Genomic DNA, 16,534 nt, shown 5'->3' with positions numbered 1-16,534 from the left:
TGGGAACTTCTACACATGATTTTGGATTTAAACAGTCCAGGGTTAGACTCACCGCAGCATTCTCTCTGTTGGCAGACCGATGTGGGCAGTTTTGTAGGAAGTGACCAGCCCCTCCACAGTATAAGCATAGCCTCTGGGATCTGCGACGTTCTCTTTCCTCTTCTGAAATGTGAAAAGAATTAACTTGCCTGGGTTCACTTGAATCAGTAGGCATGGAACTGTGGTACCGTGGCACAGGAAGACTGCGAGAGGAAGTAGTGGAGCGAACGCCAGCGTGGCGTGAGCGCATCAGGTTATCAATTTGAATGGCGAGTTGAGCGTACTGGTTGAAATTCCTTCCTTCATTGCGGCAAGCCAGTTCTGCCTGTAACTCGTGACTCAGTCCTCGCCGGAAAATCACTTTAAGGGAATTATCAGCCCAGTTAGTTTGCGCGGCAAGAGTACGAAATTCTGGCGCATACTCAGCTGCTGTATTATGTCTTTGCGTAAGCTCCATAAGCAGATCCTACGCTCCTTTGGAATGTTCGAAGACGGCCCGGAATTCCTGAAGAAACTCGTCGTACGAGCGGAATGCAGAGCCATCGGTTCCCCATACAGCCGTAATCCAGTCCAGAGCGCGGCCGGTCAGCAGGGAGGAGACGAAAGAGATCTTGCTGGAGTCTGAAGGGTGCTGTGAAGGCTGTTGGCTCAAAAACAGAGAACATTGAAGGATGAATCCCTTGCATTTACCTGGATTACCGTCAAACTTCTCAGGTAACGCGAGTCGAGGGCTCGCGGTGGTCTGTAGCAGAGACATAGGTGCAGAAGACGGAGAGACTGAATCAGACAAGGCGCCCGAGGAAGGGGTTTGTAGAGCTTGTCCAGCCTTTACCAGTTCCTCCGTCATAGCTGTTAGACGAGCAGCTGATGGTGATGGGAAGCCAGTTGCAAGGCTTGTGAGTTGAAAGCTGCGGATAATGCCGTAATAGTTGCTGGATCCACGTGTGGCGAAGTATTCTATAATGAATCAGAAGGCTGAGGCAGATCCATATGCAACAACTTTTAATAACTCAAAGACAGTCAGAGAGAAACAGGAATTCTTGAATAAGGATGCACTGACTGCGGGCAGAAGCCAGGCTTGAAGAAGTAGGCAGACGGCGTGAGTTCGGTTAACAGGGACAGGCGTAAAGGTCTGGGCAGGCGGCTAGAATCAGTATCCATGTCAGGCTGTGGGTCGAGAGGCAGGCTGCAGACAATCAGAAAGGTTAGTATAGCGAGGATCAGAAACACGGGAAATCTTTATACAAAGAAACGGCTCGGACATGCACACGTAGAGAGGCAATACTTTGCACAGAACGCTCAGTTAACGAGGCAGATAAAGGCTGAGCAATGATTAATAATACAGAACAGGTGATGGGAGTCACAGCGCAAATGATGCATACTAATAGGAGAGTATGCAACACACTAGAACTCAGGAGAGGGCGCTCGTGGTTGAGAGATGGTGGACTCAGGGAGACTGGACGCCGAAATTTGTGAAGTCAGAGTATGTTGTACATGTGTGCTGAGGAGAGATGAGGTATGAGCTATATTTTTGCATAGAAGTATGTGTGCAATGTAACATGTTCCACTGATGATGATACATCAAATGTGCACATTTGGCATATTCTTTAAAAGGAATGTTCCACTGACGCAAATGTATCACAAATGTATACACCGAGGGATAGTTCCCTTTCGAGAGGTCTCTTATTGCGTAGTAGCTTACGCTATGGGAAAACTCCTTTTCTCGAGAAATATTGAAGTCTTTATGTAAAACGCATTGCAGCTGCACAGCATACAGCAGTGAGCGAGGCAGCTCGGTCATTGGCTGTGCTGCGGCAACTGCACGAACCTATGACGGGGCGACTCTGAACACGCTTCCAATGAGCGTGCTTCGCGCCCGCGCTCGTCAGAGCCCGCCAAGATGGGCGTGGCCAAGGGCTATATATTGGGCGCCCCGTCGTCTGAGTTCTTTAGATTTAATCTCCTTCAGCAAAGACCATTCTCTTCGCTGGATCCTCCGGATTTTTGGAGTCTTTTCGCCGCCGCCGTCGACAAGCCTACAGCAGGACTGCTACGAGGACGCCGGCGCCTTCAGCCGCCTTCGAACGCCGCCTGCGAACGCCTTCCGCCTAATGTGCAGTGCTCCTGGTAGAAATAGCCCCAGTCTGGAAGAACCAGACGTGGTTTCCAGAACCGATGCAGATGATGCAATCTGCCCCATGGCCGATTCCGCTGAGGCTAGACCTCCTCAGGCAGGCCAACGGGATGATCCTCCATCCCCGCCCCGATCTGTGGGCCCTCCATGCATGGCCCCTCAACGGGTTCCCGGGAACCTCCCCAGTGGAGTGTTGAGAACCATCACTGAGGCGCGAGCGCCCTCTACGAGGCGTTTATATGCCCAGAAATGGAAGGTGTTCAGTGACTGGTGTAAATCCAGGAACCTGAATCCTGAGACATGCGAGGTACCGAGCGTGCTCGCTTTCTTACAAGAGCTGTTGGAGGCAGGCCACACCCCCTCCACGCTCAAAGTATATGTGGCTGCCATAGCGGCGTCACACGATCCTGTAGAAGGACGCACACTAGGAAAAAACTACCTAGTTGTTCGTTTCCTGAGAGGCGCCAGGAGGATAAATCCCCCACGCCCCCCCTCAGTGACGATCTGGGACCTGGCCACGGTCCTGGACGCACTCAAGAGTGCCCCGTTCGAACCTCTCCGAACTGTGCACCTTAAACAGCTCTCGCTCAAAACTGCTCTCTTGCTGGCTCTCGCCTCAGTCAAGAGAGTGGGCGACCTGCACGCGCTGTCATCAAGCGCTGCCTGCCTGGAATTTGGACCTAACGACAGCAGAGTTGTCCTTAGGCCAAAACACGGGTATATTCCTGAGGTGCTCTCTACACCCTTCAGACCACAGGTGATATCTCTGGCCGCGCTATCGTCTCCAGCAGACGAAAGCGACACTAATTTACTCTGCCCAGTCAGGGCGCTCAGAGTATATTTGGAACGTTCTGCCCTGTTCAGACAGACAGAGCAATTATTTGTATGCTTTGGCGGCCGCACCAAAGGTCTCGCTGTTTCAAAGCAGAGAATATCGCGCTGGATAGTTGATGCTATAGCGCTCGTGGGCGTGGTCGAGTGGGATACCCATTCAAGATATTTGTGCGGCAGCAGGCTGGGCCTCACCGTCAACATTTATCAGGTTTTATAACCTACAGGTCTCCTCATTGCATTCTAACATCCTGTCGGTCTAACTATGTATAGGCTGGAGTGTGTATATGCTGAGCATTATCTCCTCCCTTAAAGGGTCCGTCTCTGACTGACTTAGAGGGTTTTTTATGCATATCAGTACATAAAAATGTGCTTGTGTGTTTTTCCACTGGACGCCCATTGGGCCGTTCTACATTGTCCCTTATAAAGCCCGCCTTCGGCCGGCTCGTTGGATAATTACTTTGCTTAAAGGCTCAGGCATCTGCCTCTGGCTTAATAGAGCGAAGTCAGCACGCACGGCGTTTTACATGGTGTTTCCATAGCATAAGCTACTTACGCAATAGGAGAGACCTCTCGAAAGGGAACGACTCGGTTACTAACGTAACCTCGGTTCCCTGAGAGGAGGGAACGAGTATTGCGTAAGCTGCCGTGCTTGTGCTTGATCAGTTCGCTTCAGTCGATTGGACCTAAAGAACTCAGACGACGGGGCGCCCAATATATAGCCCTTGGCCACGCCCATCTTGGCGGGCTCTGACGCGCGGGCGCGAAGCACGCTCATTGGAAGCGGGTTCAGAGTCGCCCCGTCATAGGTTCGTGCAGTTGCCGCAGCACAGCCAATGACCGAGCTGCCTCGCTCACTGCTGTATGCTGTGCAGCTGCAATGCGTTTTACATAAAGACTTCAATATTTCTCGAGAAAAGGAGTTTTCCCATAGTGTAAGCTATTACGCAATACTCGTTCCCTCCTCTCAGGGAACCGAGGTTACGTTAGTAACCGAGTCGTTTCTTAATATGGAAAGTGGATTGTGCCATGTCAATTTTAAACACAAGTAAAATGTTTTTCTACCTTACAAGGAAGTTAAGTCCCTCAGTGGTGTATATAAGCTCAATCCTTACAGTGTAGCGCAGAGAAATCTGGAATGAAGACCACCTCGCCTGTAACCTTCCTCTTTTTCTATGCCCGTTTCTCTCGTATGTCTGACACATGCATATAAAAATAATAAATAAGAAATCTCTTGGCGAAATAACTGTAGCATTATTATGTTATTTTATCTTCAACAATGTAACTGTCTCACTTTGAGTTTTTTTTATTTGTATGCGATACATTTCACTGTGGATTCTTTGGTAAAACAGTCGCAATTTTGGCCCAGGCTTTGCAAACTTTTTCGATATGGACTCGTCAGTAATGCCACAACATGCAAGTAACTGTTAATTCTAATGCCTGATCTGTGACCAGTGATTACTGATGTAGGCTAATGATACAAGTTCAGTCAGATGATCTTTGTCTATGTGCCCGTAAATCAAACCAGTGAGTGACTTAACAGTCTACTTCACATTGTTTCTCTTAGTAGGATGAAAATAATCTGTTATTTAAACAGTGATTAAATTAGATATAGAATGCGATCAAAGAACGCTATCTTAGTTTGCAATCGCTGTAGCTGTCAATCAAACAGCGCGTGTTTTTCAGTGAGTTCTGGACTCACACCAAAACTCCCGTAATAATCAACGAATCTCTTATGTACATTGTGTTTGCACTAGTTATGATGAAAGCATTCGTTGGTGTGCAGAAATCGAATTGCAATGACAAGATCACATTCATGCGCTCACTGTGATCGGCTACAATGCTCATCACTGCAACCTTTCATGCCACAAAATAAATATAATGCCATAGATCTAAATATAATACTATTAAAAAAAGTCTACGATTAGTTAACCTTGAGAGCTGTAATAGTAAAAGCGTGCTAACATTTTTCGAGAGAGTTCCACTTTTAATACTTATTTCATATACAAAGCTGTTAGCCAATCACAGCAGTGGGTGTTTACACTGAAGTCTCACACAGACACGCCCCTTCAAACAGAACATTCAAACCAGAGGCTGAAATCAGGGTAGTTAAATGCCTTTTATTTCTAAATTTTGACAATTTTTTGATGTAAAAATCATACTAACATTATAAATGCACCACATGAAACATTATAAAACAATGCAGTTCATGACCCCTTTAATGTTTGCTATCGACTATCGCTTGGCTACCGTTGGGTAAAGCAGAACTCCGCTGAACGAAGACAGAATTTCACTGGATGCTGAAATCGCCAGCCTTCCTGATGTGAGCACAAGTGCCGTCCTCTGGCCCCGCTTCAAATGAAGAGCAAGACTTGCAGTGACCGACCCACCACAGACACAGTCCTCAGAGCCTCTGCTCCCCGTCCCAGCGGTGTAAAGCTTCTGGATGTTGCGATTGGCTACTGAGAGAAAGGCCTCGACTCTTTCTCCTGCTGGAGCAGTTAAGACAGCGCTGAGAAGATATCGTCCGTCCATGGGCGCAGTGAACACACCTGTGAAAATAAAGATTCAGATTACAGCAAAGGCATACTAGATGTATGTAGATTGCTACTGTTGTTGTTGTGTGTGAAGACAATCTACATTTGTACATTTTCTAAAGACAAGTATAGCACACTTTTAAAGAGTACTAGAGAAATAATACGCTTTAAAATAATATATTTCAGTGTAAATTGAATGTAGATTTCATTCACTTAATTGCATGTTAGTTAACATTTATATTACATGCAGCTAGCTGAACCGTAGAGTGCTTTTTAACATCTTTATATGTCATTTCATTATTACTTCTATTGTCTTTGAATATGGTTTGTGAACTGCCGAATATACTGACAAGCATTTGTGATAAGCTAAAATATACTTTATCATTTCATTTCTTTTAAAACCCGCATGTCATGTAATTTTAATTTTGCATAACATTTGTAATTACACATTTGTAATGAGGAAGTGTCAATTTAGTACATTTAAAATATATTAACTTTAGATGTACAGTTAAAATTATAATAAAGTACTTGTGCTTTAGTATGTTAGTCATTAAATCAAAAAAGTATACAAAAGATTATTAAAGCAGTTATTTAAAATGTATTTTAAAATAAAACTTTTAATTTGTCATTATTACAAAGTGCACTCTTAAGAGTGTACTTAAGTATGTTAAGAAAGATAGTCATGAAAGTAAACTTTTATATTTACTTTATTACAAGTGCACAATCAATAGAATTAAGTGCTTTTATTCACAAGAGCGACTTTAGCAAACCCCATAAATGGATAATAAAAAAGCATGATTTTAAAACTGTGTACCTGTTTGTGGATCGTAGTGTCTTCCATCATTTAACAGAACATTGTTGAATCGGATGATACCGATTTCTCCAGGAAATGGCACAAGTGTCAGACCAGCCGAAAACGACACATAGGTCATTACTCGCCCTTCTCCTGCATAAACACACACACATACTCACTTTCCCCTCACTTATGGACAATACAGCGCTGTAAAATACATGTGAAGTTTAGTTACCTGTGGCCATTTGAATGGTCTTCAGTGGAATCTGTGCTGTAGATATGGAAATACGGCATATTGTAAATATCCTGTAAATATCCTGTTCAGTTTTATAACCACATATTTTGAATGTTCATCTAGTGTTGGGGAAGCTGCTTTAAATTATGGCAAGGTACAGTTTCATAGAACTACAGCCAAGCTACTGTATTGAAAAAGTAACTACCAGTTAGCTTCACTACTAGTAGTAGTGCTACACTGCAAGTTGCAAAATGTAGCAATAAAAATCAACATATTTTTCTAAATAAAATTTTTAAGAATTTTTGAGCTATTTGTCTCAAAATCAATGACTAAAGAGTGAGAATGACTAATGACTATGTGAGAATAATCTCATTTAGGATGATAGCATTGGTTAACCAATAAATATACACCCCAAAAACTGACCACACACATGGAATCTCATACACCCCACTGGATCTGGTGATTTCATGAGCTTAAAGACCAGTGGATCACAGAAAAGAAAGTTCACCTACTTCAACTGAAAAACTTTTGGCAGAACGTTTCAACTCTTTTTTTTAATCACTCATTGAAATCATTATACTATTTCCCCAGATTCAAATGTATCCATTTCTGTGAGTAATGTTTTTAAAAAAAAATGTTACAAAAAATGTATATATATATTTACAATCTTCACAACAAGGTCTTGTTTGTTAGCATTAGTTAATGCATTAGTGAATATTTTTTACAGCATTTATGGGACTTTGTTAATATTAGGTAGTAAAAATACAATTGTCCATTGTTTCGTCATGTTATTTCAGAGTGCAATTAACTAATGTTAACAGATTAGTAAATATAGAAATTAACATTAACTAAGGTTAATAGATGCTGCAGAAGTATTGTTCCTTGTTAGTTTACTAACGCGTAGTAAACAAATTATAACAAATTGAAACCTTAATGTAAAGTGCTCCCGTGTATCAAAAAGCTCAAACTCTAATAATTGGCAATTGCAGCCAATTTAATTGAGTTTCGTTTATTTAGTAATTCCCCAACACTGTGTTCAGCTACAATAGAGTGTTGAATACCAGAAACAGAATCAGGACTGAGGGCAGCAGCAGGAAGGGGAGGATAACCTGTCAAGAACAATACAACAAATACTGTGAGACAGCAGTTTTCTGTAAACAGCTTTGTAATAGAACTCAAACATTTGCAATACATAAACACACACATATGTGAACACAATTACCTGGTGCTCCTGCATAGCCAGTAATGGATGTCCCGCTCCCATTGATCCCCTGAGGGGTGCGAGATGAGATTTTGGTCACTCGAGGCCCTTCTTCCCCAGACGCCATGGCAGACAGTGATGGGAGTGGTTGAGATCCCACTATGGAAACTTTTACAGCTGCTGTACCTTCAGGAACACCTGGAGAGAGGTAGAAGAGTGATGGCTAAGAAGAAATAAAGAATGCCTGACAGTTAACAGGTGTGACTGGACAACAATTTTGTAGAAGTCGTCTGCAATAGTCTGCAAGCATAGATGGGCTCCATTTGAAATTATCTGCACTCTTCACACAAGTAAAAAACATCTCTGCTCACTTTGGCTAAACAGAAATGTGTCCCTTTGCAAAATCAAACACTGACAAATAAGAGGGCACGACACTGTATGACGGGGGTGCAAAACTCAGTTCCTGAAGGGCCACAGCAAAGCCATTTGGAGGCAAGCCTGCAAGGTTAGCAAAAAAAAAGAAAAAAAAAGTTTTTTAAGAGAAGTCACGGAGGACAAATGTGTGACGGGTATGATTCAGCTAACGGCACTTCTCATTCATTTCTGTGGTACTCAAAAACAGTGATTGAGAGTTGCACGAAATTCAATGACGTCCAGGCTGTAATGGGATTGGTTTTCAAGGCACACGTGATCCAAATTAGCCATTACGCTTTCTCCAATGGTAGAGCCAGAGACCCTTGTATCTCCCAATAATAAAACCATCTCTGGCCACAGCTCTGCAGAGTTTAGCTTCAACCCTAATTAAACACACCTTATCCAGCTCATCAAGTCCTTAAGGCTTGTCCACACTTTGACATTTTCGTTTGAAAGCTCATCTTTTTCTCTCCATTTTGGCCTTCCATCCACACTGAGACTGCGTTTTTGTCCGTGAAAACGACACTTTTTGAAAACGCTCTCCAAAGTGGATAAATTTGAAAACGGCATTGTAGTGTGGACTGTAAAAACTGAGGTATTTGAATGCGATGACGCATGTTTGACCAATAGGTATCTATGTTTATACCCGTTTTGTTCCTGTTATGTGCTATTCACTTTCACACTGTTGCTAAAGATATGTTAGTTTGTACACTCTTCATATCACAGTCCTGCAAACATGAAATTTACTCGCAATTGCTGTCCAGCTGCAAAACATGAAAGCAGCATGGTGAGATATTTTGCTAAATAAAATGATCCTGCCAGAAGAATAGCGTGATGACTTTATGATGTTTCATCTGTATCATCTCAGTGAGCTTTTATAAGGTTTTACTGTATGCATGCACTGTACGGTCAATTCAGCATTTTCCGACGTTTAAGGGTGGATGAGAATCCTTTGGAAAACACTTGAAAACGCTAGTGTGGACGGAGAGCGTTTTGAAATGAAAACTCAGTGTTCAAATGTATCCGGATTCCGGGACGTAGCCTTATTTGAAAACTTCAGGTATGTGTGTTGGAGCAGGGCCGTGGCCCTCCAGGAATTGAGCTTTGCACCCCTGCTGTATGATTTCTAGTGCTGATATAGGGCAATTTGTTCAGCAGAGTGATGCAAGCTTCGTTTAGTCATCATCCATGTCTTTAAGGAATAACATGATGATCAGAATAATTAGATTCAGATTGCATCCTTCCAAATCCATTCATTGAGTTATTCATCAAGTCAAAGATGTATTTTAGTCATTTCTGGTTTAAATTAAGATCCCATGCCTTTATTACTCACTTATCCTCCACCCAAGAGGAGCCAAGCCAAGGTTCATGTATACAATGCATACTGAACCAATTGCATATCTCGAAAACCAATCAACAATTTTAAGCATCATTTTCGTTCTCAGCGGCCCAGAATTAGTACAGTTTGACTACATTTATTTCAGAAGCATTTTGGCTGTAGACCAGTGTAATCAACATCTGGCTCTCTTTAGAATTCTTTTTAATTAAGTGAAACAATCTGACTCCGAAATGATTCTCAATGCATCTCAGCTGTGTAAAGACACAAATTAACTAGGAAAGTAAAAGTGACTTGATGTTAAATTATGCGCTAAGATTTGCATAAAAGCCAATAGAAACAGAAAAAGCAGCGATAATAATCTAATATCAGAGACGGCTCTGTGGATTTCGCTCTGTGCAAATGAAATGCTGCATCAGATAAATCTTAAATTTAATAAATCACAGAAGCGTGCTCCTCCATTCATGCGAAAGGATTGTCAGATCAGGTTAAAATCTCACACTTTAATAGTATTTATTGCACCTAAAATAAAACAGGCTGTGGCTGAGGAATCACCTAAAAAGTTTTACATCTTCATAAACTTAAACAGTTCTGTGTAATCTTAATAATACAATAATTATAAATGTCAATGTATATGATGGTTTGTATGGTGGTGAGGACTGCTCGTTATTATTAATATTTGATTTAAGTGAAAGAAACTAAAGCTTTTGACACCACTGTTTCGAAAGGCCCAACTGAATTTCTGACAAATAGTTTTGGAGATTTATGTCTTTACCCATTTAAGAAGATAGGAGCAGTATGCCTTGTATTTAGCCTACTTTAAAAACAGCTGTATGGAGGTGTTACCAAGATAGCTGTCAAGTAAACTGATTTACCTTAAAGGTACTGGTGTAACTGCCTCAGAGTCCAGGTGTTTTTTTGTGTATTTCTCACCAAATACTTTATGTTCAAAGAACCGCAATTAGTCCAACATTGTGCTCAGTGTGTCTAGTTAAGGTCTCTTTAGCTACTGCTTGTGTACCTTTATGCACACAGATATTTAACGTAGAAAAGTCCTGAAGGCCACAGTAAAAAAAGGGTATTTTTTTCTAATGAGAAACATTTCTAAAGATAAGGTGCTTGGGCAACAATCAACATACGAATGGCAATGTATGAAACAAAGTATCTTTTGGCTAAGAATGAACTAATAGTGCCAACGTTCGGCCACTAGACCGCATTGTTAGAAGCCCTGAAATAAGTTCAGCTGAGAGCTAACTGGTTAACAGTGAACAAAAATGTATATTATGATGCACAAGACATTTTGGGAGTTGCTGCACTGATACTGTGAATTACTATGAATTAAATTGCTGCAACTCAAATGTTATTTCTGTTGTCATTTTTGGTTATTTTACAGCTCATGTGGAAAGCTACTTTGGAAGGTAAGCTTTATTGAACCACTGAAGCGCTGCCTTGAAGTATCTTGCTTGTACGTAAAGCAGCGTGATTTAAATACAGTCATTTTAATATAACTCTTCCATGTTGTTTCCAACAAGTTGCAGTGTAAAGCTATACACTACTTCCAGTTAGTTGCTCCCTAACAAAGAGGGAAATAGAGAGGGAGCAGCTTTACATGTCACACCCGCTTGTTCACATGATCTCATCCAGTGACAGATCTCTGACACATCAACTTCATAGCAGTGACTTATACACAAAAAAAAAACTCTGTGCTGAAACACACACACACACACGTTGGTACTCCTTTTATTTCAAGGACTTTCCATAATGCGTAGTGGTTTTTATACTGAGTTAATCATATTTTCTGTTCCCTAACAACACCCCTAAACATAACCCTCAAAGAAAATGTAAGAAAGCCGAGGAGAGTGCACGACACACCTCTCCTCATAAAATTGCACTGGTTGCCAATTGCCAGCTGCTTCAAATTCAAGGCACTGGTGTAAACCTACAGAACAACCACTGGCTCTGCACCCCTATACCTAAACTCACTACTTCAGACCTATATGTGCCCTCCAGAAGCTGTCGTTATGCCAGTGAAGGTCGACTTGTGGTGCCAACCCAAAAAGGCACAAAATCCCTTGAGATTAACTGTTCCATGCAGGTGGAATGACCTGCCGAATTAAACTCCGAGCTGCTGAGTCTTCTTTAGCCATTTTCAAAAACGACTGAAGACGCATCTTTTCATCAACACTTGACCCATACGAACACTTACTGTTCTTTATATCTATAAAAAGACTAACTGGAACTAGTCACACAGCACTTCCATATTGTTGCATTGTTGTTGGTTTGATTGCTTCTATTGTTCTCCTCATTTATAAGTCGTTTTGGATAAAAGTGTCTTCTAAATGATTAAATGTAAATGTCGCATTTGTAAGGGCACTTGGGGCAGTGCCTCACCAAAATATTCACCCAAAACTAAGACCTCCATATAAACTGAATCAATAATACATTATAAATGTGTTCAGCATTCTGAAACAAATATTTTTCTGATTTTCTAGACTATTTTAAGTCAACATTCTAATGCAACATTCAACATTCGGAGGCACTAAATACACGAAGGCAATTTTAAGATAGCATTCTATGCGGGTGAGCATTAAAACGCCACCCTCAGACTGAATAACGCAATAATGTCTGCCAAAAGTGTGTCTGCATGTGTTCAGGGATTAGAATATAAAACTTACAAAATGTTTATCATAAACTACCACTAATAATCTGCAAATAAAGCAACATTTGAATTAAAAAATTTAACATTTAAGAGAGAGATGGGTTTTTTTTTAACTGCCAAACAACACCCTTTGATATCAGTATATAATATAAATCATCTTAACAAAAAGGAAAAATACAGGGAGAGAACGTAAAACATTATGGGACCCCAAATGATGCACTGGTTATATCAACATCCACTCTCCCAGAATGGAGTCCCACAAATCCCTCCAGATAAAATCTATATAAATACATGTGTGAGCTTTGAGAGATGCTGAAAGGAAACTGCCATCTCACAGGTCAAATGTCACAGGTCAAGAAGAATAAGTGACTGAAAAGGAAGAGTGCATTACTATAGCCCAGCTGCTCAAACAGGATAAAATGTAGGGTCTGTTCCATAAGTAAACATAAGATAATAAGAAATGTTTTAGTTGTATGTAGGCAGCAGACAATATTATTCACTCAACAACAGAGACTGAATCAATTTGATCCACTTAAAAAAAATACTTTTGCTTTTTTTTAGTACTCTTTTTAATTTTTGTAGTTCAGTAACAGTGTCCTACAAATTTCCTAATATTCAGGCTCGTGATCCATTGGATCTATATATAGAGCCCTTGGGTTTGTCCTTTGGATTTACTTCAAACAAAGCTAAGTTTAAAAATCACTTAGTGGCTATGTCTTATGCCACTGGATTTTTCTACATTATTCTGAACGCTTCAAGGTAAAACTGCAAGATAACTAATATGTCCAGAACATCTTGTAAATTACGAACGCAAAATCACCAAATGAGAAGCAGATGCCCACATTCATGCTCACACAAGCACAGACACACAATATAATCCCATAAAAGTCCAGACATTGCTCTGAAGCCTGTCCAGTTGAAACATGTGTGTACAATTAAAACGTAAAGGGGAAATGCTAGGCTACTTCCCCTGGGAGTTACCTGCTCACAATACATAAACATTCTTCTGCATTTAAAGGAAATCCCTCTAAAACGCTACCTTATGTTCACTTTAACCTACATTTCTAGTGTGGAGCTCAAACAGCAGAAGCTTCCAAAGACCAAAAGGAGACCAGCGGGATATATAGTTTTGACTAGTATTACTGACAAAAACAGACCAGGGGCCAGTTGCATAAACATTGCTACTTTTTTGTGTCTTAAGAACTAGTCCAAGGGGAAATCAAAATAGATCAATCTATTGATCAGATCTATTGTTTATGTAATTGATCAGTTTCATAAATTATGACCAGTCTTAATTAAAAAAAAAAAAAAAAAAAAAATCTACATGACTAACTGGTAAGACTAGTCTAAGCAGTTTATGCAACTGGCCACAGTTGCATATTACATCATAGTGTTATGACATCATAGACTTTTTGCCTCTTTATTAGATAATGGGGCCAATTTTCAGGCATGAGAAGTTTTAACATTACTAATAATTTACTGTTTTGATGCTATGTGCGAACAAAACACAAGATTACCAGTATGAGCAAGTACGAGGTCAGGATGCGTTGGTGTATAAGAAGTCTGCTTTGGCCAATCATAAAGATCTGATGGAGATGATGTGATTACTGCACACCGTTTACAGTAACATCTGTCACTCGAAAGTCAACAAAAGTTGTTAAATTGGACAGATAGTGAAACAAAAGTGCTTCTCATTTGTGGAGATGAACAAAAGGGCGCAGTGTGTTTAAAGGTCATTTCCAATTATTGACAACACAGTTTACTGATATTTTGGTGCTGATTATGTGTGAATGAGATCTTAACAGCAAAAAGACTGAATGCTGTTGCTTGCGTAAACGTCTCAGGTTACTACTGTAACCATAGTTCCCTGAGAAAGGGAACGAGACGATGCGTCACTTGACGCTTTGGGAACGCCCCCAGCGTGAATGCGTCTGAGCATCAATGTCAACTAGTCCAATGGAAAGAATGAGCGTCACGGGCGGGTGACGTCATGACCAGGAAGGCATAAGAGCACATCCGGTGAAACGCGGCATTAGCTTCAAAAAGTCGAAGCAAGCCGATCACAGGGATGCAGGAAGTATGGCAGGGTGACGCATCGTCTCGTTCCCTTTCTCAGGGAACTATGGTTACAGTAGTAACCTGAGACGTTCCCTTTCGAGGGAACTCGCGATGCGTCACTTGACGCTTTGGGAACGAGAATACCCAAAACGCCAGAATTCCAAGTACCTGAGTGTTAGTCTGTTGGAACTAAGCACTAAGCACCTGAGAACCTGGGGCAGCATCCAGGTCCAAACTGTAAAACCTGACGAACGTGAGCGGTGAGGACCAGCCTGCCGCATCACATACGTCTTGAAGAGAAACTCCAAATAATAAGGCTTTAGAGGCCGCCATACCCCTCGTAGAGTGAGCTCTGACCACCAAAGGACACGGCTGGTCAGAGTACTCGTATGCAAGTGAAATAGCCTCAACTATCCACTTACTAACCGTCTGTTTAGAAGCAGGAAGACCCTTCTTAGGTGATCCAAAGCAAATAAATAACTGGTCGGACTTCCTCATTGAAGATGTCCGATGAACATAAGTATCCAGTGCTCGCACTGGACACAAGAGGTTCAGCCTTTCCTGGTCCGCAGATGTAAAAGGAGGACAGAAACCTGCAGCACAATAGGCCTCGGAATAATGGTAGGCACCTTTGGAACATATCCATATTTCGGGTAAGAATGCCTTGGCCATCCCCGGTGCACTCAAGGCAGGTGGGGACCGAAAGGGCCTGAAGGTCTGACTCTAATAGGGACGAAATAGCTAGCAGAAAATAGTCTTAAAAGAAAGGAACTTCTCTGAGACCAAATCTAAGGGCTCGAAGGGAGCCCCAGATAGGCCTTCTAGAACTATTGCAAGGTCCCAAGCCAGCACCCTAGTGCAAGTTGCAGGCCTCAGCCTCAAAGTGCCACGAAGGAAACGAGTGATCAGGGGGTCTCGACCCAAAAATGTACTACCCACCAGGGCGTGGAAAGCCGCAATGGCCGCCACGTATACCTTAAGCGTGGAAGGACATAGACCTGATACAAAGCGTTCTTGCAGAAACTCGAATACTGTGTTTACTGAACAGTTAACCGGATCCCACTGACGCTGGTAACACCAAGAAGTGAAAAACTCTCGAAATAGTGAATATAGTTTCCTCGTAGCGGGAGCACTGGAGCTTAGAATGGTCTCAACAACCTCGGTTGAGAGACCACTCTCTATGAGTTGGGCCCCCTCAGAGGCCAAACCCACAGTTTCCAAATCCCCTGCCGGGGGTGCAATATTGCATCCCCTGCCTGAGACGGAAGGTCTCTCCTGATCGGGACCTCCAAGGGAGGTCCGTCGAGGAGAAAAATTAGGTCCGCAAACCAAATTCAGCTCGGCCAGGGTGGTGCTACTAAATAGGCTTATTCCATCCTGGCGGAATCACTCCAGAACTCCTGGGAGCAGAGCAACAGGGGGAAATGCGTAGACGTAGCCTCAGCCACGTCTGCACCATAGCAACCAGCCCCGTGGGGACTGGTTGAGTGAGGGATAACCAGAGTGGACAGTGCGTCGTATGCTGAGACGAGAACAAATCCACTTCTGCCTGGCCATAAAACTCCCATATTTGCTCCACCGCCTCGGGGTGGAGTCCCCTGGCCTCAGCCCCTGCCTCGACAGGGTGTCTGCTCCAATATTCTGGCCCCCCTGGAATATACACTGCCCTCAGACAGCGTAATTTCCTGAGGGACCAAAATAATAGGCCACCAACGTGTTGTCTGTGGGTCAAGAACCAGAGTTTCCTCCATATAACCAAGGCGCGGGGATACTGCCGCGTGATCTTGATCGTACGGAGTGGGTTTCCCCTCAGGGAGAACCCTCTGGTCCTGAGCCACCACTGTAAAGGTCTCACGTACAGCAGGTCAAAGGGTATCACATTGAACGCTGCTGCCCTGAGGCCTAACAGTCACTGTTTCAGAACAACACATGATGGCCCCTCAGGTCTGGGAGGAGATGTCTCAACGCATTGAAGACGACCATCATCTCTAGGCAATTCATGTGCCAAGCGAGATGATGACTCCTCCCAAGCCCTGAGCTGAGCGGCCTTCCAATACCGCTCCCCAGCCGGTGAGGGAAGCATCTGTCGAGATAGCAACTCGATGGCAAAGAGCTCCCAACACCGAACCCTGGGTTAAGAACCAGTGTTTCCTCCATATAACCAAGGCACGAAGGCACGGCCGCGTGATCTTGATCATACGAAGTGGGTTTCCCCTCGGGGAGAACCATCTGGTCCTGCGCCACCACTGCAAAGGTCTCATGTACAGCAGGCCAAAAGGTATCCCGTTGGACGCTAC

General features: G+C 42.7%; 1 protein-coding gene across 1 annotated transcript in view; it reads right to left on the bottom strand.

The window, feature by feature from the left end:
* Positions 1-5,104: 5,104 nt before the first annotated feature.
* The window catches only part of emilin2b (elastin microfibril interfacer 2b), a 33,146-nt gene continuing 21,716 nt past the window's right edge, over positions 5,105-16,534 (bottom strand). The window contains exons 5-9 of the mRNA XM_056257846.1: positions 7,792-7,968; positions 7,631-7,678; positions 6,570-6,605; positions 6,356-6,487; positions 5,105-5,556 (exon numbers count right to left, since the gene is read on the bottom strand). Coding sequence (XP_056113821.1) covers positions 5,240-5,556; positions 6,356-6,487; positions 6,570-6,605; positions 7,631-7,678; positions 7,792-7,968 — 710 coding nt within the window. The 3' untranslated portion in view covers positions 5,105-5,239. The remainder of the gene's footprint in view (positions 5,557-6,355; positions 6,488-6,569; positions 6,606-7,630; positions 7,679-7,791; positions 7,969-16,534) is intronic.

The sequence above is a fragment of the Rhinichthys klamathensis genome, unplaced genomic scaffold, assembly GCF_029890125.1.
Source record: "Rhinichthys klamathensis goyatoka isolate OS25496 unplaced genomic scaffold, OSU_Roscu_1.1 h1tg000145l_1, whole genome shotgun sequence".
Taxonomy (NCBI): Eukaryota; Metazoa; Chordata; class Actinopteri; order Cypriniformes; family Leuciscidae; genus Rhinichthys; species Rhinichthys klamathensis.
This window is presented reverse-complemented; position numbering and strand designations above follow the sequence as displayed.